Below are 22225 nucleotides of genomic sequence, written 5' to 3'. Positions count from 1 at the left end.
ACACTGTGGGCAACGCGATGACATAGGCACCGGTCATCACCGTCTTTGAGAAGGGCATGCAAGTGATTGGCTTGCTTTGTGTGGCGTCACAGGGGCTATAAAAGGGCGTGCACGCCGACCGCCATCTTACTTCTGCTGATCTCAGAATAGGGAGAGCTGCTGCTGCTGATTCTGTAGGGAGAGCGTTAGGCAGGGAAGAAGATACAAAAAACTGCTTCTGCTGGTAGCGATTTTCCCGTGTACAACACACCAGTTAGTGTGCAGTGACAGGGGAGGCTATATTTTGGTGCATCAGCTCTGTTGGTTATTAGGCTGCCTTTTAAGGCTCCCTGATAGCTGCATTGCTGTTTTCACACTGCTGTGCAAACTGCTTTTTTAAAAGAAAAAATACTTTTCATCCTCTTTTTTGCCCAGTTACCAAGCATTCATTTTTCCACACTTTTGTGTGCAGCAGACCTGCTTATTAGGCTGCCTGCTGCCATACTTGGGACTGAGAGCATCATTGTCAGCTTGCTAAAATCTCTAGGGAGATTCAAATTCTACCCAATCCTATATAGACATTTTATACACCATCCAATTTCAGCCTGTTATATTGAGGTGTAATCTTCACTGGGCCCGAGATATTAGTTCAGTGTCCTCAAGTCTGTAGGGAGATTCAAATTCTCCCCAGTCCTATATAGCCATTTTATACACCATCCAATTTCAGCCTGTTATATTGAGGTGTAATCTACACTGGGCCTGAGATATTAGTTCAGTGTCCTCAAGTCTGTAGGGAGATTCAAATTCTCCCCAGTCCTATATAGCCATTTTATACACCATCCAATTTCAGCCTGTTATATTGAGGTGTAATCTACACTGGGCCTGAGATAATAGTTCAGTGTCTTCAAGTCTGTAGGGAGATTCAAATTGTCCCCAATACTATATACACCTTGTACCTTGTTTTACAGTTCCATATTGCTGGTGGTATTTTGGGTACATTTTCCCAAAAATGAGGAAGTGTGTTGGAAGAGGCCGTGGAAGTGGGCGGGGGTTGCCAGCTGGTAATGATGGTGTTGGTGGTGGATCTGCTGGTAGTTTCAAAAGCACAATAGCACCTAATGCAGGAGGTGCTGAGCCTGCGTCACCGTCTGGCTTCGCAAGGCCTTGAAGGCTCCCTTTTCTGGGAGTAGGTAGACCGCTTTTAAAGCCGGAGCTTCAGGAACAAGTTTTGGCTTACATTGCTGACACAGCCTCCAGCTCTATCGCCTCCTCTTCTGAACTTTCAAAAAATAAAAGCACCGAGTCGTCATTGGAGGCTCATGGTCAGGAACCACACCTTTCCTTGGCCACACTACAGATTACTCCATGGAGTTCTTTTCACATACCATGCCTGGGTTATCAAGTCAAATCGTGAATTACCCAGTCCAAGAAGAATCTGACATGGAGTGCACTGATGCACAGCCACTGCTAGATTTATCTGCTGGTTTATTCACTCAGAGCACTACATTGTCCTTGCAGTGTACTGAGCCAGAATCTGACCCTGACAAAACTCAAGTGCCCCTTCCCGCATAATATACCACCTTACATGGTGACACAGAGGAAGGTGCACATGACATTGAAGAGGAGGTGATGGATGACCCAGTTGTTGACCCAGATTGGCATCCATTGGGGGAAGAGGGTGCCGCTGCCAATAGCTCAGAAGAGGAGGAGGAGCATCCGCAGCAGGCATCGACATCGCAACAGCTGTTATCTGGCAGGCCCGGAGCAGTCCAAAAACGGGTTACAAAAACCAAAAGAGTTGCAGGACAGCTAGACCAGACGGTCAAATTAGCACAGCGTGCAAGGCCTCAAAATGTCTTCCATAGTAGGAAGAGTGCAGTGTGGCACTTTTTTGAACAAAATCCTAATGATCAGGCAAAGGTTATCTGTAAGAAGTGCGCAAAGACCTTTAGCCAAGGGAAAAATCTGAGAAATTTGAATACCAGTTGCATGCTTAGACATTTAACCACCATGCACTTGCAAGCGTGGACGGACTACCAAACCTTACGTACCACATGTGCAACTGCTCCCAATGAAGGTAGTCAGCAACGCTACATCGTTTCCCCCACTTTAAGCCCACCGGTTAGCACACCACCAGCAGCAAATGTTGAGGTGTCGTCACAAGGCCAAAGCAGTCAGGGAATCACAATGTTATTGCTACGAAAGACTGAATCTAGGCCATCAGAAAGAACACCAACTCCATCACCATCATCAACCCTCTCTCAGTCCGCCATGTCCACCGCTAGTTCCACCATATGCAGCTCTCAAGTCCAGGTCACCCTACCAGAGACTATGAGTAGGACAAGAAAGTACTCATCCTCTCATCCGCGTACACTGGGTTTGAACTCCCAAATTGCCAAACTAATCTCGTTAGAGATGATGCCCTACCAGTTGGTTGAAAATGAAGCTTTCCGCGAACTCATGACCTACGCAGTACCATGCTATGACCTACCCAGTTGGAACTTCTTTTATCGCAAAGCCATCCCAGCCCTCCACCTTCATGTGAAAGACCGCATTGTCCATGCACTCAAGCAATCAGTGAATGGAAAGGTGCACCTCACAACAGATGCATGGTCCAGTAGGCATGGCCAGGGCAGTTACGTGTCCATCACTGCGAACTGGGTTAATGTGGTGGATGCAGGGTCCACAGGGGACAGCGGCGGTGGGACAGTGCTGCCTACCCCACGGTATAGGAAACAGTTGGGTGTAGGCGTTCGACCCTCCTCCTCCTCCTCCAGAAGCGAAAGCTCATCCACAGAGAGCAGTCTCACTCCATCCGCAGCTGCCAGTGTTGCACACTCAGTGTCCCACTATCGAACAGCTAGTGGTAAGCGTCAGCAGGCTGTGTTGAAGATGATGTGTTTGGGCGACAGACACACCGTGGAGGTACTGGCCGACTACTTGCAGCGACAAACTGAGTCATGGCTGGGCAGTCTACATCTTGAGGCAGGCAAGGTAATTAGTGATAATGGCCGGAATTTTGTGGCAGCCATAGCCCTTTCAAATCTCCGACACATACCTTGCCTGGCTCACACCTTGAACCTGGTGGTGCAGTGCTTCCTCAATAATTATCCGGAGTTAACAGGCCTGCTCTAGAAGGTCCGAAGACTGTGCTCGCACATCCGCCGGTCGCCTGTACACTCCGTCGTATGCAGAAGATGCAGCGATTGCGCCAACTTCCCAAGCACCGCCTAATTTTCAACGCTGCAACAAGGTGGAACTCCACCCTGCACATGGTTGAGAGGCTGTGCGAACAGAGGCAGGCTATAATGCATTTGTGGGAGAATACACGGCCAGGCACTTTGAGGGCAGACATGGAATTGTCGGGTGTGCAGTGGTCGAAGCTGAAAGACATCTGTAAAGTCCTTCAGTGTTTTGAGGAATGCACACGACTGGTAAGCGCAGACGATGCCATCATAAGCATGAGCATCCCACTTATGCATCTGCTCATGCAAAATTTGACACACATTAAGGAGTAGGCGTCTGCAGCAGAGGAGGATGAGAAAGAGAAGGAGGGAGTCCTTGATGACAGTCAGCCATTGTCTGCTATGGGATCTCTCCTGAACGAGGTGGAGGAAGAGGAGGATGATGATGATGGAGATGATTATTTAGGGGAGGAGGAGGCTTCTCGTGGGGCAAGAGAAAATGTTGACGTGGCAAGGTCTGGTACAGGGTTTGTGCGTGACTGGAGGGATGTGGATTTGCCAGAAAGTGCTCCTCCACCCAGCACTCGCAGTGCATCATTGACACCTGGAACATTGGCCCACATGTCAGATTATGCCTTGCAGATCCTAAAAAAGGACCCCCGCATTGCCAAAATGATGAACGATGATGACTATGTGTTGGCCAGCATCCTGGATCCATGCTATAAAGGCAAATTCCAAAACATCATGCCACAGGAGAACCTTGACCTAATATTGGCTAACAAACAAGCAACTCTGGTAAACCGTTTGTTTGAGGCATTCCCAGCACACAGCAGCGGTGATGGTTCTCCAACGAGCCGTAGGGGGAAACATGGAAGAGGTGTTCATGGTGCACACATCAGAAGTGGCATTGGAGACAGGGGTTTCATGACCATGTTGTCGACTGATTTTTCAAGTCCCGCTTACACGACTGGTAATACTGCAACGATTGAAAGTGACAGGAGACAGCAGTTGTCAACTATGGTTACAAACTACTTCTCGTCCCATTTCGATGTTCTCCCTCACAGGTCATTCCCCTTTGACTATTGGGCCTCTAAACTGGTTGCCTGGCCTGAATTGGCACAATATGCCTTACAGAAGCTCGCTTGCCCTGCTGCTAGTGTGCTATCGGAAAGAGTCTTCAGTGCTGCTGGCTCAATCCTGACAGAAAAAAGGACCCGTCTGTTGACCCAAAATGTTGATGATCTAACCTTCATTAAAATGAACCATGCATGGGTTTCAAAGGATTTTGCCCCACCTTCCCCTGATGACACATAGGTTGCCAGAAAAATGGCTCGCTTTTATCCTCCTCTTCCTCAGACTTCTCCAATTCCTCCATTTGCAGCTGCTGAATGACCAACATCAACATATGCCATTTTTTAAACCTCCCTAACTGTTCTGCCTCCCCCCCATGGTCTGGGTCACCACCTAGCGCACGCAACCGTGCGAGTGCCATTGCCCTGGACAGGTGGGTGGGCCGACTCTTAGGCGCCGACACTGGCACAGGGTCCCTCATAGTGCAATCAAGTGTCTCTGACGGTGGGGGTGGACACCCGCCGTCAGACACACCGGCGTACTATGAGGCGCCCAGTGCCAGTACCGATGCCCACGATTGGGCCCCCCTTGCTTGGGCAGGGCCCCAGCATTTGCAATATTTACCTCTCCATGCTCCTCTGCTGTGTAGTCCGGGCTGTCAAATCCTTCCCTGGGACTGCCACTACAAATTTGGTGAACTGATAGATGATGGTTAAGACGTAGCTATTCCCTGTCCTGCTGGCCAGGCTCTAGCTTCAGATGATCAATGGCTTCCATTTCTTATGGACGTCGACTCACAATGAGATGCAGTGGTGGTTTATCATCAGCTTTCACAGTTTTCCTACCCACAGACTTGTGACATTCCTGCCCACATTTTTAAATGTGCCAATCCAATTGAATCGCCTACAGCCTGTGGCTTCTATCTTTTGCACTCCAAAGTTACCTGACAGATCATGATAGGCAGTGAGGACCATGTCTACATCTCTCCCTGTGATCAAAATTTGATGGAGATGAGTAACGGTGATGGGATCAACGGTACTGCGATACAGCAACCCTTTCTTCACAAAGAACTGTTTTCGCTGTCTCCACACACAAAGTAATTGAGGGTTAGCATCGCCTCTGAGAATTCTCCCAGGAGTTTTTCCCCTGATTAGTAATTCCTAAATTTCTGCAATCACTCGACTTTATGTCTGTACTTTTATCCATCTCCTTTCCTCTTGCGGAGAGTCTGGACTGTCTTACTGAGACAGAAATATATATGAAGATTTAAAAATACCCTAACAGTGTATACTGGTGTACGCTTCACAAACATTTCCTTTTTTTCTACTTTTTAGATTGTTGTCTAATCCATACTGAGGCTGTGAGTGTCTTTGTCAGACTCCGGAAATAAACACGGAGATTTTAAATGTTTAAACTATGCTATATATCCATGTTATCCGGTGATACTGTACCCTTTCTCAACTTTCTGCAATCTTGTCGAATCCATACTGTGCTTGAGACCGTCTGAGTCTGCCTCCTGATTACAGATGAGTGGTGTTTGAGTGGAACTGTTGGCCAAGTTCAAATTCTAGCTGTTTTGGGCGGTGTTAGATCCGTTCGTCGAACTACAACACTTTGATTAAAATTCGGCTGTTCGAGTTTCCGTTCGATAACGTTTTGTTAAACAAAAGCGTATCTTTTTTTCACATTAATAATGGTTTTCAATGATAATAGACAGTTTTAGGGCATAGTAGCAGTGACTAGTAGCCAGCGGTGTAGTACACCTGTGAAGGAGCTGCACCGTGTGTGTTTCTAATAATTTTTTACCGCATATTGTCCTGAAAATCATTTTGGGCCTAGTAACTGTGTCTGCTACTCAGAAGAGGAGCCCACCCGTGAACCGAGCTATGCCGCCTGTTTATGAAAGAACCAGTTTTTGACTGCATTTACACCACTTAATACTTTGGGCCTAGTAACTGTGTATGCTACTCAGCAGAGTTGGACACCCGTGAACCAAGCTATGCCGCCTGTTTATGTAAGAACTGTGTGCTACTCAGCAGAGGAGCCCAGCTGTTAAGCAAGCTACAGCACCTGTGCTTTGGACACTTAATTTTTTCACATTCTTTCTGGAATGCCGTTTAGGCCTATTTACGGAATTATGGTTGACCTGCACTTACTGGGAAATGCTTGTTCGCGGGGAAGAATTGTAATCCCAGATCCCCATCACTAACGGGGTTCAGCGTGTTATCCACACCTGTAAGCGATACACGCTGGTCCTTTCATTGTAGCACGCGTGCAGCCCCGGACATGTAAGGGCATGACAGACCTGTTATTGGCCGATCTCGCATGCCAGAGCCTCGCGTGTCCCTCTAGTAAGCTGGACGCGGACCGCGGGGGCATGCCTGAGTCTCATTCGTTAACGGAATTAAGCTTGCAATCTGTGCAGCTTTTTTGTGGATGGCATGGTTGAGGTTGCCTGTGTTAAGTCCAATTAAGCCGCAGGGTCCACTCCTGATGGTGCCCTTCTGGACATTCCATTAAGGTTCAGCTTTGCAACCATACTGCCCCCGGAAACCAAACACTTTTCCTGACAGTGACATTCTGGTCAAAGACCGCAATGACATCACGTCTGTACGCCCTCTGTCTAAACAGTCCAAGTGCAGAGAGATGGAAGATGGGGATGATGAGGAGTCCAGAGTACAGGGATTCCCTAGTGAGGAGACTTATTTGTTTTAAAGGTTGGGAGCAATTTTTGGGGAGCACGATACTCTGGAGAATGATATCTGGGGCTCACCATACACTGGAGCAGTCCAAAGGTGGACATCAGATATTGGAGCAGCATTTACAGGGCCCATTATGCACTGGAGCATTAGAAATGGGGCCCATTATATATGGAGCATTATTTGGGCCCATAACACAGTGGAGCTTCATCCATGGTGAACAACATATACTGTAGCATTATGTGGAGCTCATCATATACTGTATGGAACATTATATGGGACCAATGATTCTGTATGGAGAAATATATGGGCCTCATTACTCTGTATGGCGCACTATGCGGTGGCCATAATACTGTATGGAGTTATATACTGTCCGTTTTTGGAGCTATTGGAGAGTTTAAAATGGATATCAGTCATGTGATGTAAGAATTGAAGTATTTTTCATTGTACTATACCGCTATTTCTCTGCTGTATCAGAGGATCATGAATTGTGTCATGTGTTAAAGGAGCCCAGTGACACTCTTTGGCCCTGGGCCCACGAAAATTTGGAGCCAGCCCTACCCCCCCACAACTTTAGCCAAATAACCCCCAGTTTTGAATGCCTAACTATTATTATAAAGTAAATTAAGGTTGACAAGCTTAAGTAATAAGAATTGATGTTTTTGGCATTAAAATGGGACTGTATGTGTGTTTAATGTCCTCCACTCCCTGCCAACTTTGCTTCCCCATTGACTTGCATTGGGTTTCATGTTTCAGTCGGCCTTCGACTTTTCACGATAATCGGCCGATTTCGTTTGACCAGATTTTTGCGAAAGTCGGGTTTCATGAAACCAGACTCGACCCGAAAAAAGGCAAAATCGCTCATCTCTAATTTTGACCATTTTTCTTTGTCAGAACAAAAATACAAAATTTTTCGTTTGGAAATTCAGATACATGTCAGAAGTTTGTAGAATAGAAGAGCAATTTACATTTTACTCAAAAATGTACCTATAAATAGAAAAATCAGACAAACTGAACATTTGGAAGTGGTCTCTTAATTTTTTGCCACAGCTGTATATGTGTCTATTCTATATCAATCTATGTACAGTATCATCTATTTATTCTGCATCTATCTATCTGTCTATTATCTATCTATCTATCTATCCCATATATCTATCAATCTATCCCATAGCTATCTATCTATTATCTATCTATCTACCGCATATCTATCTATCTATCTATCTATTTATCTATCTATCTGTCTATTACCTATCTATCCATCTATCCCATATCTATCTATCTATCTAGTATCTATCTATCTATCTGTCTGTCTATTATCTATCTATCTCATATCTATCTATCTATCTATCCCATATCTATCTGTCTGCCTGTCTATTATCTATCTATCTCATATCTATCTATCTATCTATCTATCTATCCCATATCTATCTGTCTGCCTGTCTATTATCTATCTATCTCATATCTATCTATCCCATATCTATCTATCTGTCTGCCTATTATCTATCTATCCCATATCTATCTTTCTATCTATCATCTATTTATCTGTCCCATATCTATCTATCTATCTATCTATCTATCTATTATCTATCTCATATCTATCTATTATCTATCTCATATCTATCTATCTATCTATCTATTATCTATCTCATATCTATCTATCTATCTATTATCTATCCCATATCTATCTATCTATCTATCTGTCCATCTTATCTAAATGGAAAAAAGAGAAACAGCACAGTACTTAGCTTCGGGTGCACGGCCCCCAGGCAAATTGTCCAATATTCACCACAATGTCCAATATTCAATCCAAATGAAGGCAGCACTCCATGGCATATCTTTCAATGATAGTGAATGTATTATACCCACATATAAGGGCAACGTTTCGGCTCTGAATGAGCCTTCCTCAAGCTGATAAAGACGGGTCACCGTCGAAACGTCGCCACCTGAGGATCAGTAAAGTATCCACTTTTTCACATTTAATTTGAAGTGCTGCCTATTTTTCTTGATTTATTAATTCGGTTGTTTGGACACTGTTGAATAGGTTCTGCACCAATTGTATAATTTTGGTAGTGCTGCCCTTTTTTTTGATTTATCTATCTGTCTATCTCATATCTATCTCTCTATCTATCTATCTCATATCTATCTATCTATCTAACTATCTCATATCTATCTATCTATCTATCTATCTATCTATCTATTTATCTATCCCATATCTATCTATCTATCTATGTATCTCTCTCCCTACATATCTATTTCTAGTAACCCACCGCTCTATAGATAGATATATGGAATTAGCTGCAGTCTCGGGGGACTCTCCGGCTTTTGGAGCTGACACCGTGGGCTCTGCTCCACCTGTACACGCGTGGAGGCTCCACGAGCTGGGAGCACAATGCCTGCCAGTCAGCAGTGCTGATAATGAGGTGGTAGTAGTGACGAGCTGGCATTAGAGGAGTGCGGGCGGAGAGAGCTCGGTGCCTCCCCCGTACTGTACCGGCTCTGCATTGCTTCCCATGTGCTGTCACATTCCGGTGACTCGTCCCTCTGTGCTCAGCCGGCGCGCTGTCATCATGTGTGAGGCTCCTCACTCGCAGTCACAGCTGCTCCCTCTCACTTGTGCACAGGACTGAGGCGCCGTCACATCGCTCCTCCGGCCACGGGATTTACTAACACGGGACCACGAGCAGCGAGAGCACCGGAGAGAGAGCCGGGGAGAGCGTCGGAGAGAGAGCCGGGGAGAGCGCCGGAGAGAGAGCCGGGAAGAGCCCCGGAGAGAGAGCCGGAGAGAGCACCGGAGAGAGCACCGGAGAGAACCCCGGAGACTGCACCAGAGAGAGACGGAGAGAGAGCCGGGGAGAGCACCGGAGAGAGCACCGGAGAGAACACCGGAGACTGCACCAGAGAGAGAGACGGAGAGAGAGCCGGGGAGAGCACCGGAGAGAGCACCGGAGAGAGCACCGGAGACTGCACCAGAAAGAGAGACGGAGAGAGAGCCGGGGAGAGCACCGGAGAGAGCACCGGAGAGAACACCGGAGACTGCACCAGAGAGAGAGACGGAGAGAGAGCCGGGGAGAGCACCGGAGAGAGCACCGGAGAGAGCACCGGAGACTGCACCAGAAAGAGAGACGGAGAGAGAGCCGGGGAGAGCACCGGAGAGAGCACCGGAGAGAACGTCACTTGCCGCCCGCAGCTCCAGGACCTATTACTGTGGCGGTGACTGGTCGGAGAGCGATGCTCCAGCCGGGTACCAAAGGGAGGAAGCCCGCGGCAGAGGCAGGTGAGTGCGGGCGGCAGCTTGTGTCTGCCGTGCAGAGTCCTCGCCTGCAGCAGGCACCGTGCGGGCTCTGACCAGTGCCATGCTTAGTGCCGGCTCTCCTGTGCCATGCTTAGTGCCGGCTCTCCTGTGCCATGCTTAGTGACAGATCTCCAGTGCTATGCTTAGTGCCGGCTCTCCTATGCCATGCTTAGTGCCGGCTCTCCTGTGCCATGCTTAGTGCCGGCTCTCCTATGCCATGCTTAGTGCCGGCTCTCCTGTGCCATGCTTAGTGCCGGCTCTCCTGTGCCATGCTTAGTGCCGGCTCTCCTGTGCCATACTTAGTGACATCTCCAGTGCCATACTTAGGGCCAGATCTTCTGTGCCATGCTTAGTGCCAGCTCTCCTGTGCCATGCTTAGTGCCAGATCTCCTGTGCCGTGCCTAGTGCCGGCTCTCTTGTGCCAGCTCTCCTGTGCCATGCTTAGTGCCAGATCGCCTGTGCCATGCTTAGTGCCGGCTCTCCTGTGCCATGCTTAGTGCCGGCTCTCCTGTGCCATGCTTAGTGCCGGCTCTCTTGTGCCATGCTTAGTGACATCTCCAGTGCCATGCTTAGGGCCAGATCTTCTGTGCCATGCTTAGTGCCAGCTCTCCTGTGCCATGCTTAGTGCCAGATCTCCTGTGCCGTGCCTAGTGCCGGCTCTCTTGTGCCAGCTCTCCTGTGCCATGCTTAGTGCCAGATCGCCTGTGCCATGCTTAGTGCCAGATCTCCTGTGCCATGCTTAATGCCAGTTCTCCTGTGCCATGCTTAGTGCCGGCTCTCCTGTGCCATGCTTAGTGCCAGATCTCCTGTGCCATGCTTAGTGCCAGATCTCCTGTGCCATGCTTAGTGCCAGATCTTCTGTGCCATGCTTAGTGCCGGCTCTCCTGTGCCATGCTTAGTGTCAGATCTCCTGTGCCGTGCCTAGTGCCAGCTCTCCTGTGCCAGCTCTCCTGTGCCGTGCTTAGTGCCAGATCTCCTGTGCCATGCTTAGTGCCAGCTCTCCTGTGCCATGCTTAGTGCCAGATCTCCTGTGCCATGCTTAGCGCCAGCTCTCCTGTGCCATGCTTAGTGCCAGATCTCCTATGCCATGCTTAGTGCCAGATCTCCAGTGCCATGCTTAGTGCCGGCTCTCCCGTGCCATGTTTAGTGCCAGATCTCCTGTGCCATGCCTAGTGCCAGCTCTCCTGTGCCAGCTCACCTGTGCCATGCTTAATGCCAGCTCTCCTGTGCCATGCTTTGCCTGCTCTCCTGTGCCATGCTTAGTGCCGGCTCTCCTGTGCCATGCTTAGTGCCGGCTTTCCTGTGCCATGCTTAGTGCCAGCTCTCCTGTGCCATGCTTAGTGCCGGCTCTCCTGTGCCATGCTTAGTGCCAGCTCTCCTGTGCCATGCTTAGTGCCAGATCTCCTGTGCCATGCTTAGTGCCTGCTCTCCTGTGCCAGCTCACCTGTGCCATGCTTAGTGCCGGCTCTCCTGTGCCATGCTTAGTGCCGGCTCTCCTGTGCCATGCTTAGTGCCAGCTCTCCTGTGCCATGCTTAGTGCTGGCTCTCCTGTGCAATGCTTAGTGCCGGCTCTCCTGTGCCATGCCTAGTGCCGGCTCTCCTGTGCCATGCTTAGTGCCGGCTCTCCTGTACCATCTCTCCTGTGCCATGCTTAGTACTGCCTGTGCCATGCTTAGTACTGGGACTACAGGTTGGTGACTTGGCATCCAGTTGCCTAGGAAGCATTGCATGATATTGCAGGACATCCCCCGTCTCTTCTGTTCCAGCACAGGCATTATTCTGGCAGGAGGCCGATTACATTGCTGCTGAGCAGATTGTTCCCTTTCCTATGGACAGTGGTGGTATTAGATGGCAGTGGTGGCATTAGATCGGCAGTGGTGGCATTAGATGGCAATGGTGGCATTACTGTAGATCGGCAGTGGTGGCATTAGATGGCAGTGGTAGCATTAGATGGGCAGTGGTGGCATTAGATGGCAGTGGTAGCATTAGATGGGCAGTGGTGGCACTAGACAGGCAGTGGTGGCATTAGATGGGCAGTGGTGGCATTTAGAAGGGCAGTGGTGGCATTAGATGGCAGTGGTGGCATTAGACGGGCAGTGGTGGCACTAGACGGGCAGTGGTGACCCTAGACGGGCAGTGGTGGCATTAGACTGGCAGTAGTGGCATTAGACAGGCAGTGGTGGCACTAGACGGGGAGTGGTGGCATTAGATGGCAGTGGTGGCGTTAGACGGGAAGTGGTGGCACTAGACAGGCTGTGGTAGCATTAGATGGGCAGTGGTGGCATTAGACGGGCAGTGGTGGCATTAGACGGGCAGTGGTGGCATTAGATGGCAGTGGTGGCATTAGACGGGCAGCGGTGGCATTAGATGGGCAGTGGTGGCTGTTGGGGCACTAGATTAATGCTGATGGAGAAGTGAAGTTTCCTTGAGAGTTGCCATTCAAGCAGACTGAAGTCTTTTCCATGATCCCTAATGATTGGGGCTAAGTTAGGAGGTGAATTGGGCGAGATGTCCGCTACACACCATTCCATTCTTACTCTTTTTTTGCACTGGTTTTGTATTCCTTGTGTCTTGAAGAAAGGATGCCAACGCTGAAATTTCCATCCCAAAAAAGTAGCAAAATGCAGGCTTTATTCTGTATGCAGTGGGCATTAGTGGCAGCTGGGTGTACATAGTGCACTTGGCATATGTGAGAATGCCATGATAAATGAGCTGACCCAGTGGAGCTCCGCTCACAAAAACTATCTTGATTGCCCGGCTTTCAAGGCACCCATTGATTTTTTTCTCCCTGAATATCCAGCGTTGTCCTCTAATCCTATCAGGCTTTCATTGCATGCAGGAACAAGAGCTGGAATTATCCTCCCTGATACGCTGCGCTTCTGTGCTTGGTGGGAGCCACTTACAGATGGCACGTTCCCGTATAGATCTAGATGTGACGGAGATTGGCCCCATGGCGCCCTACCTCCAGGTTACCGGACTGTCAGCGGGCCTGTGGTCTCAGCAGGACACTTCACCACTGAAGGAGTGCAGAGAAAGCCCTGCTCCCTACTGATTATTAGATCTCGTAGTAACGCTCGAGCCAAATGGCATCCCATATGCTCCGACACAAAGCTGTGCTTTCCATGAAATTCACAGAACAGGTAGAGAGGGGCACACCGGCTCTCTGACGCTGACTGAGGGTCGGCAGCGTGGATGGATTACGGAGGGCTGTAATATGCGACAAAAACGCAGTGTTATTGTAAGTTGTTTGATTTAAAGGAATAATAATAAATAATAATAATAATATGTACTGTAGATGTATAGATAGTAAATACATGCTATATATATATATATATATATATATATATATATATATGCATATAGACACGGTAATATTATATGTATACATATATACTGTATATAAATATATATACAGTATTTATAGACACACGGCGATATTATATATTTATACACTCACACAATATGGCTATTATATCTATTTATTAACCCATGCACAGCCATTCATACCCGCTTCGGCATCGTAGTTTCTATGTCGTACTTTTAGCTCTGATATTATTACTGGCACACTGTAATACACATATTGAGACTATACATACTTCTGGAGGTTCTTCATTGTGTCCATCTATAACATTTATTTCTCCCGTTTTGCTGGCCTATTATTATCACAGTTGTCTTATGGGATTAATTAGCAGGTAAAGGACTGCGCAGAGCGACTCCAATACGGTGCAGGTATCTGGCCATTGGTCCCATAGCAGCAGCCTGCACCTGCTTGGTGTCTGGGCGCTCACTGGTGGACGCTTTGCTGCACTTGTACCAGTAGATGTTGCTAGAGAGCAGAGAACGGCATTGCCTCAGTGCAGGGGCACAGAACAGGCACCAGAATAGGATAGTAGGTGCCAGCGCCATACCTGCTCTTACCCCTTACCTGAGTGGGTGATTACGCTGGAGAATAGAATATGTAAGGCTGACCAGCTCAGGGCGCTGCACTACCTCGCCTTAAATGTGCTGCTTGTTTTCTCCATTTTGAAGTGATAAGTCTGATAAAATTGCAGCCTTTTAGTTAATGCGGTTGCCTAAGTAGAGTAAGCCAAGTCCTTTTTAAAATTTGTGCAAATGGAATTGTCTATGCAAAGGGTTAATTGAAATGCAGAACACGTAACACCAATGAATTGTGAGCAAAGTGGAGCTGTGAACTCGGAGTGTGGAATGGCTATTATGGGGCTGGAGGCAGATGCCCACATTAATGGGATGATTAACACTGGAGACATATTGCACAAAGGCCTGCAGCACGATAGGAATAAGCCCTCTGCTTCAGGGAGATGAGCTCCAGGAAAACGTGTTACATACACAACTTTCCAAAGTCCAAAGGGAAGGATAAAAGTAGAGAAGGCGTAATGTGAATGGTGCTTGTAACCTGAAACCCAGAAGCCCTTCTTCCTATGAAGCAGTTATGATAGGCGTCTCTGTGGTAAAATGAGAAATTCATCCCCGAGGACGGGAATCGCACTGCATAGATGGATATTTTACTGATGCAATTCCAAGTAAGCACTGACCTCTATCTATACAAGTATTTCTTTGTAGACATATTCCATCTAGTGACAGGTGTGAAGACCACGGCGTGTGATCCAGGGTCTATACGTGTACATGTGAGCGGGTGACAATATATTACACAGAGGAAACAGTCGGCTCTGGCTACATTATGGGGACGGGGTTTCTTCTTACCATCAGCGATATCAATTCATTATTATTTTTAACATAGATAACACTGGACCAATGACCATAATAAAAAGAAACCAGACTTTTTTATTGAGTGTGTACTAAGTCATAAAATGGCGGCATATCATTTTACGCTCGATGGAAATCTTCCAGACAAACAACATTAGTAGCTCAGTAGTCCTATATATAGTGTTACTTATACTACCTGGTGCTGTGTTACACCACATCCTATACACATGAATCCTTATATTACACGTGACAGTGCTATATAATGCCCTGTATACAGCGATCCTTATATTACCCATTGCTGTGCTATATAATGACCTGTATAAAGCGATCCTTATATTACCCATTGCTGTGCTATATAATGACCTGTATAAAGCGATCCTTATATTACCCATTACTGTGCTATATAATGCCCTGTATACAGCGATCCTTATATTACCCATTACTGTGCTATATAATGCCCTGTATACAACGATCCTTATATTACCCATTACTGTGCTATATAATGCCCTGTATACAACGATCCTTATATTACCCATTACTGTGCTATATAATGCCCTGTATACAGCGATCCTTATATTACCCATTGCTGTGCTATATAATGACCTGTATAAAGCGATCCTTATATTACCCATTACTGTGCTATATAATGCCCTGTATACAGCGATCCTTATATTACCCATTACTGTGCTATATAATGCCCTGTATACAACAATCCTTATATTACCCATTACTGTGCTATATAATGCCCTGTATACAACGATCCTTATATTACCCATTACTGTGCTATATGATGCCCTGTATACAACGATCCTTTTATTACCCATTAATGTGCTATATAATGCCCTGTATACAGCGATCTTTATATTACCCATTACTGTGCTATATAATGCCCTGTATAGAGCTATCCTTATATTACCCATTACTGTGCTATATAATGCCCTGTATACAACGATTCTTTTATTACCCATTACTGTGCTATATAATGCCCTGTATACAACGATCCTTATATTGCCCATTGCTGTGCTATATAATGCCCTGTATACAACGATCCTTATATTACCCATTGCTGTGCTATATAATGCCCTGTATACAATGATCCTTATATTATCCATTACTGTGCTATATAATGCCCTGTATACAACGATCCTTATATTACCCATTGCTGTGCTATATAATGCCCTGTATACAATGATCCTTATATTACCCATTACTGTGCTATATAATGCCCTGTATACAATGATCCTTATATTACCCATTACTGTGCTATATAATGCCCTGTATACAATGATCCTTATATTACCCATTGCTGTGCTATATAATGCCCTGTATACAATGATCCTTATATTACCCATTGCTGTGCTATATAATGCCCTGTATACAATGATCCTTATATTACCCATTGCTGTGCTATATAATGCCCAGTATACAACGATCCTTATATTACCCATTGCTGTGCTATATAATGCCCTGTATACAATGATTCTTATATTATCCATTACTGTGCTATATAATGCCCTGTATACAACGATCCTTATATTACCCATTACTGTGCTATATAATGCCCTGTATACAATGATCCTTATATTACCCATTGCTGTGCTATATAATGCCCTGTATACAATGATCCTTATATTACCCATTGCTGTGCTATATAATGCCCTGTATACAACGATCCTTATATTACCCATTACTGTGCTATATAATGCCCTGTATACAATGATCCTTATATTACCCATTACTGTACTATATAATGCCCTGTATACAACAATCCTTATATTACCCATTACTGTGCTATATAATGCCCTGTATACAGCGATCCTTATATTACCCATTACTGTGCTATATAATGCCCTGTATACAGAGATTCTTATATTACCCATTATTGTGCTATATAATGTCCTGTATATAGTGATGGATATATTACCTGGTTCTGAGCCATAAGACATCCTGTATATAGGGATCCTTCTATTACCCAGTGCTGTGTTATTTAATGTCCTGTATATAGTGGTGCTTATATTATTCGGTGCTGTGTTATAAGACATCTTGTATATAGTGATCCTTATATTACCTGGTAGTGTGCTATATAATGTAATGTATATAGTGATCCTTATATTACCTGATCCTGTGCTATAAAACGTACTGTATATAGTGAACCTTATATTACCTGATCCTGTGCCATAAGACGTCCTGTATATAGTGATCCTTATATTAACCGTTGTTGTATTATCAGATATCTTGTATACAGTGATTCTTTTATTACCTAGTGCTTTGCTATATAATGTCCTGTATGTAGTGATCCATATATTACCTGGCGCTGTGCTATAAGATGTTCCGTATATAAGGATCCTTATATTACAGGTCCTGTTATAAGACGTGCTGTATACAGTGATTCTTATATGATTTGGTGCTGTTACAACACGTCCTCTTTATACTGTATAATGTCCTGTATATAGTAATCCTTATATTACCTGGTGCTGTGCTATATAATGTTCTGTATATAGTGATCCTTGTATTAACTGGTTCAGTGTTATAAGACGTCCTGTTTACAGTGATCCTTATATTGCACGGTGCTGTGTTATAAGATGTCCCTGATGTAGTGATCCATATATTACCTGGTATTGTGTTATAAAATGTCCTGTATATAGTTATCCTTATATTACCCGGGTCTGTGTTATATAATGCCCTATATATAGTGATCCTTGTATTACCTGTTGCTGTGTTTTATAATGTCCTGTATACAGCGATCCTTATATTACCTGGCGATGTTTTATATAATGTCCTGTATAGAGTGATCCTTATATTGCCCATTGCTGTGTTATATAATGTCCTGTATATAGTGATCCTTATATTACCTGGTGCTGTGTTATATAATGCCCTATATAAAATGATCCATGTATTATCTGGTGTTGTGTTTTATAATGTCCTGTATACAGCGATCCTTATATTACCTGGCGATGTGCTATATAATGTCCTGTATATAGTGATCCTTATATTACTCATTGCTGTGTTATATAATGTCCTGTATATAGTGATCCTTATATTACCCATTGCTGTGTTATATAATGTCCTGTATATAGTGATCCTTATATTACCCGACGATGTGCTATATAATGTCCTGTATATATGTGAAGCAGAGTGGCTCAGTGGATAGCACTGCAGACTTGCAGCGCTGGAGTCCTTGGTTCGAATCCCACCAAGGACAACATCTGCGAAGAGTTTGTATGTTCTCCCTGTGATTGCATGGGTTTCCTCTGGCTACTCCAGTTTCCTCCCACATTCCAAAGACATACTGAAAGGGAATTTAGATTGTGAGCCCCATCTGGGACAGTGATGATAATGTGTGCAAACTGTAAAGCCCCCGTTACACACTGCAATTTTGTGACGTTACAGCGATATTGCTAGCGATATCGCTGCATGTGATACTTACCTCCGACTGGCTCCCCCGCTGGTTATCGCTGATCGCGCGAGAAGCTGCTGGATCATTTCTCGTCGCTCACTTCCTGCTGTGGAGACGAGCGACACGTGGAGCCGGGGGGGAGGACGCAGGATCGCCGCGTCTGACAGGTAAGTAGCGATCCCCGTCCCCAGTGATGTCGCTGGTGAGATCTGCCTGAGTGGCAGCTCACTAGCGACCACCTAGCGATGCACCAGCGATCCTGACCGCGTCATATCGCTGGTGCATCGCTAGGTGTAACGGTACCCATAAGGTACTGTCACACTTAGCGATGTGCCAGCGATATGACGCAGTCAGGATCGCTGGTACGTCGCTAGTGAGCTGCCATACAGGCAGATCTCACCAGCGACATCGCTGGGGACGGGGGTCGCTACTTACCTGTCACACTAGGTGATCCTCACGCTCATCGCTCGTCTCTCCACAGGAAGCGCCGCAGGAAGCTGACGACGAGAAACAGTCCTGGACGTTCTCGCGCGATCAGTGATAACCAGCGGGGGAGCGGGTCGTAGGTAAGTAAGGTAAGTAACACAGCAATATCGCTATAACGTCACAAGTTATAGCGATATTGCTAGCGATATCGCTTAGTGTGACAGTACCTTAAAGCGCAGCGGAATATGTTAGCGCTATATAAAGATTATTATTATAGTGATCCTTATATTACCTACTGATGTGTTATATAATGTCCTGTATATAGTGATCCTTATATTACCCAGTTCTGTGCTATATAATGCCCTGTATATAGTGATCCTTGTATTACCCAGTGCTGTTTTATATAATGTCCTGTATATAGTGAGACTTATATTATTCGGTGCTGTGTTATAAGACATCTTGTATATAGTGATCCTTATATTACCTGGTAGTGTGCTATATAATGTAATGTATTTAGTGATCCTTATATTACCTGATCCTGTGCTATAAGACGTACTGTATATAGTGATCCTTATATTACCTGATCCTGTGCCATAAGACGTCCTGTATATAGTGATCCTTATATTAACCGTTGTTGTATTATCAGATATCTTGTTTACAGTGATTCTTATATTACCTAGTGCTTTGCTATATAATGTCCTGTATGTAGTGATCCATATATTACCTGGCGCTGTGCTATAAGACGTTCCGTATATAAGGATCCTTATATTACAGGTCCTGTGTTATAAAACGTGCTGTATACAGTGATTCTTATATTATTTGGTGCTGTTACAACACGTCCTCTTTATAGTGATCCTTATATTACCTGGTGCTGTGCTATATAATGTCCTGTATATAGTGATCCTTGTATTAACTGGTTCTGTGTTATAAGACGTCCTGGCTGTAGTGATCCATTTAATACCTGGTATTGTGTTATAAAATGTTCTGTATATAGTGATCCTTATATTACCTGGTGCTGTGCTGTATAATGTCCTGTATATAGTGATCCTTGCCAGAACAGTTTAACAGATAATACAGATGACAATTATTATCTTATTACTCTATTATTCAACTCTCATACAGACATACTCACCACTCACTGGTGATGTGGGTTCTTTTGAACCGTGCTGTTACAGTCTTACCCAGAGATATGTAGACATCCTTAGAAAGGTTGCAGATGCAGAATCAATGTAAGGATAAATGTTCTCACCTGCTGCAGCCTGGATTCTGCATTTTCAACCTTCCAGGAAGCTCCCACATACGGATTCCGAATAGACTGGTTTCCACGGTCCCCGTCGGGCGCCAAAACTGTCAGACGTTATGTATATAGTGATCTTTCTATAACTCAGTGCTGTGTTATAAGACATCTTGTATACAGTGATCCTTATATTACCCGGTGTTGTGCTATATAATGTAATATAAACAGTGATCCCTATTGATCCTTATATTACCTGGTTTTGAGCTATAAGATGTATTGTATATAGTGATCCTTATATTACTCAGTTCTTTGTTATAAGACGTATTGTATACAATGATCCTTATATTACCTGGTAGTGTGCTATATAATGTAATGTATATAGTGATCCTTATATTACCTGATCCTGTGCCGTAAGACGTACTGTATATAGTGATCCTTATATTACCCGTTGTTGTATTATCAGATGTCTTGTATACAGTGATCCTTATATTACCTGGTGCTATGCTATATAATGCCTTGTATATAGTGATCCTTAGAATACCTACTGTTGTGCTGTATAATGTCCTGTATATAGTGATCCTTATATTACCTGGTTCTGTGCCATAAGACGTTCTGTATATAGGGATCCTTATATTACAGGTCTTGTGTTATAAGACGTCCTCTATACAATGATTCTTATATTATTTAGTGCTGTTACAACACATCTTCTTTATATTGATCCTTATATTGTAAGATGTCCCAGATGTAGTGATCCATATATTACGTGGTGCTGTGTTAATACAATGTCCTGTATATAGTGACCCTTGTATTACCTAATGCAATGTTATGTAATGTTCTGTATGTAGTGATCCTTATTTTACCTTGTACTGTGTTATATAATGTCCTGTATATAGTGATCCTTATATTACCCGGTGCTGTGTTATATAATGTCCTGTATAAAGTGATCCTTATATTACCTAGTGCTGTGCTGTATAATGTCCTGTATATAGTGATCCTTATATTACCCAGAGTTGTGTTATAAAATGTCCTGTATATAGTGATCCTTATATTACCTTGTGCTGTGCTATATAATGTCCTGTAAATAGTGATCCTTATATTACCCAGAGTTGTGTTATATAATGTCCTGTATATAGTGATCCTTGTATTACCCGATGCTGTTATATAATACCCTGTATATAATGATTCCTATATTATCTAGTGCTGTGCTATATAATGTCCTGTAAATTGTGATCCTTATATTACCTTTCTAGAAAACACCGGCAATTGTCTAAACGCTGTGTCTAACATCATGTCCTCACTATATCTAAAACTGAACCTGTCAAAGACTGAACTCCTTGTGTTTCCTCCCGCTACTAATGTACCTATATCCGACATTGCCATTTCCATGTGTGGTTCCACTATTACTCCCCAGCAACATGCCCGCTGTCTTGGGGTCATACTTGACTCCGAGCTTCCCTTTGTCCCCCACATACGATCACTGGCTCGCTCTTGTTATCTGCACCTAAAAACATTTCTAGAATTCGACCTTTTCTTACTTTTGACTCCGCAAAAACTCTGACTGTTTCTCTTATTCATTCTCGTCTCGACTCTTGTATCTCCCTTCTAATCGGTCTCCCTCTTACCAAACTCTCCCCCCTCCAATCTGTCTTGAATGCTGCTGCCAGGATCATATTCCTCGCCAATCGTTACACCGATGCCTCTACCTTGTGCCAGTCATTACACTGGCTACCCATCCACTCCAGAATCCAGTACAAACTTATTACCCTCACCCGCAAAGCTCTTCATGGCTCAGCACCACCCTACATCTCCTCCCTTGTTTCAGTATACTATCCTTCCCACACCCTCCGTTCTGCTGATGACCTGAGGTTAGCATCCTCAATAATCAGAACCTCCCACTCCCATCTCCAAGACTATACACGTGCTGCGCCAATTCTTTGGAATGCACTTCCTGTCATGCCGCACTCAACAGGAGGTTGGGCTTCGGTCCCGACTTCACTCCCTCCGGTACGGCAGTCCCTCTGGGGCCTCTGTTGGGTGCGCACGCGCAGCTCTCGTCCCCGGGGCTCCTCCTCCATGTCTCGTTTGCGCTTGCGCGCTCCTGTCAGTGCTGTCTCCTGGTCAATCTCCTCTATGGTAATGGAGGACCTGACCTGGAAGCTGTAGTGGTCATGTGCTTTCTGGTTAGGATCTGACCCGGAACCTGTCATGGTCATG

At 45.1% G+C, this 22225-nt stretch overlaps 1 protein-coding gene across 3 annotated transcripts in view; it reads left to right on the top strand.

Moving 5' to 3' along the window:
* The window catches only part of TENM2 (teneurin transmembrane protein 2), a 6300157-nt gene that overhangs the window by 3172514 nt on the left and 3105418 nt on the right, over positions 1-22225 (top strand). The window contains exon 1 of one of the 3 annotated variants that reach the window (XM_073589485.1): positions 9156-10208. The exons of the other annotated variants lie outside the window; for them this stretch is intronic. Within the exon in view, the coding sequence (XP_073445586.1) occupies positions 10163-10208 (46 nt within the window). The 5' untranslated portion in view covers positions 9156-10162. Of the gene's footprint in view, positions 1-9155; positions 10209-22225 lie in introns of those variants that run through there. 3 annotated transcript variants of the gene reach the window in all.

Source organism: Dendrobates tinctorius, unplaced genomic scaffold (genome assembly GCF_039654945.1).
Source record: "Dendrobates tinctorius isolate UK_male_01 unplaced genomic scaffold, ASM3965494v1 ptg000108l, whole genome shotgun sequence".
Taxonomy (NCBI): Eukaryota; Metazoa; Chordata; class Amphibia; order Anura; family Dendrobatidae; genus Dendrobates; species Dendrobates tinctorius.
The sequence above is the reverse complement of the archived record's forward strand: the minus strand, read 5'-3'. Positions and strand labels throughout refer to the sequence as shown.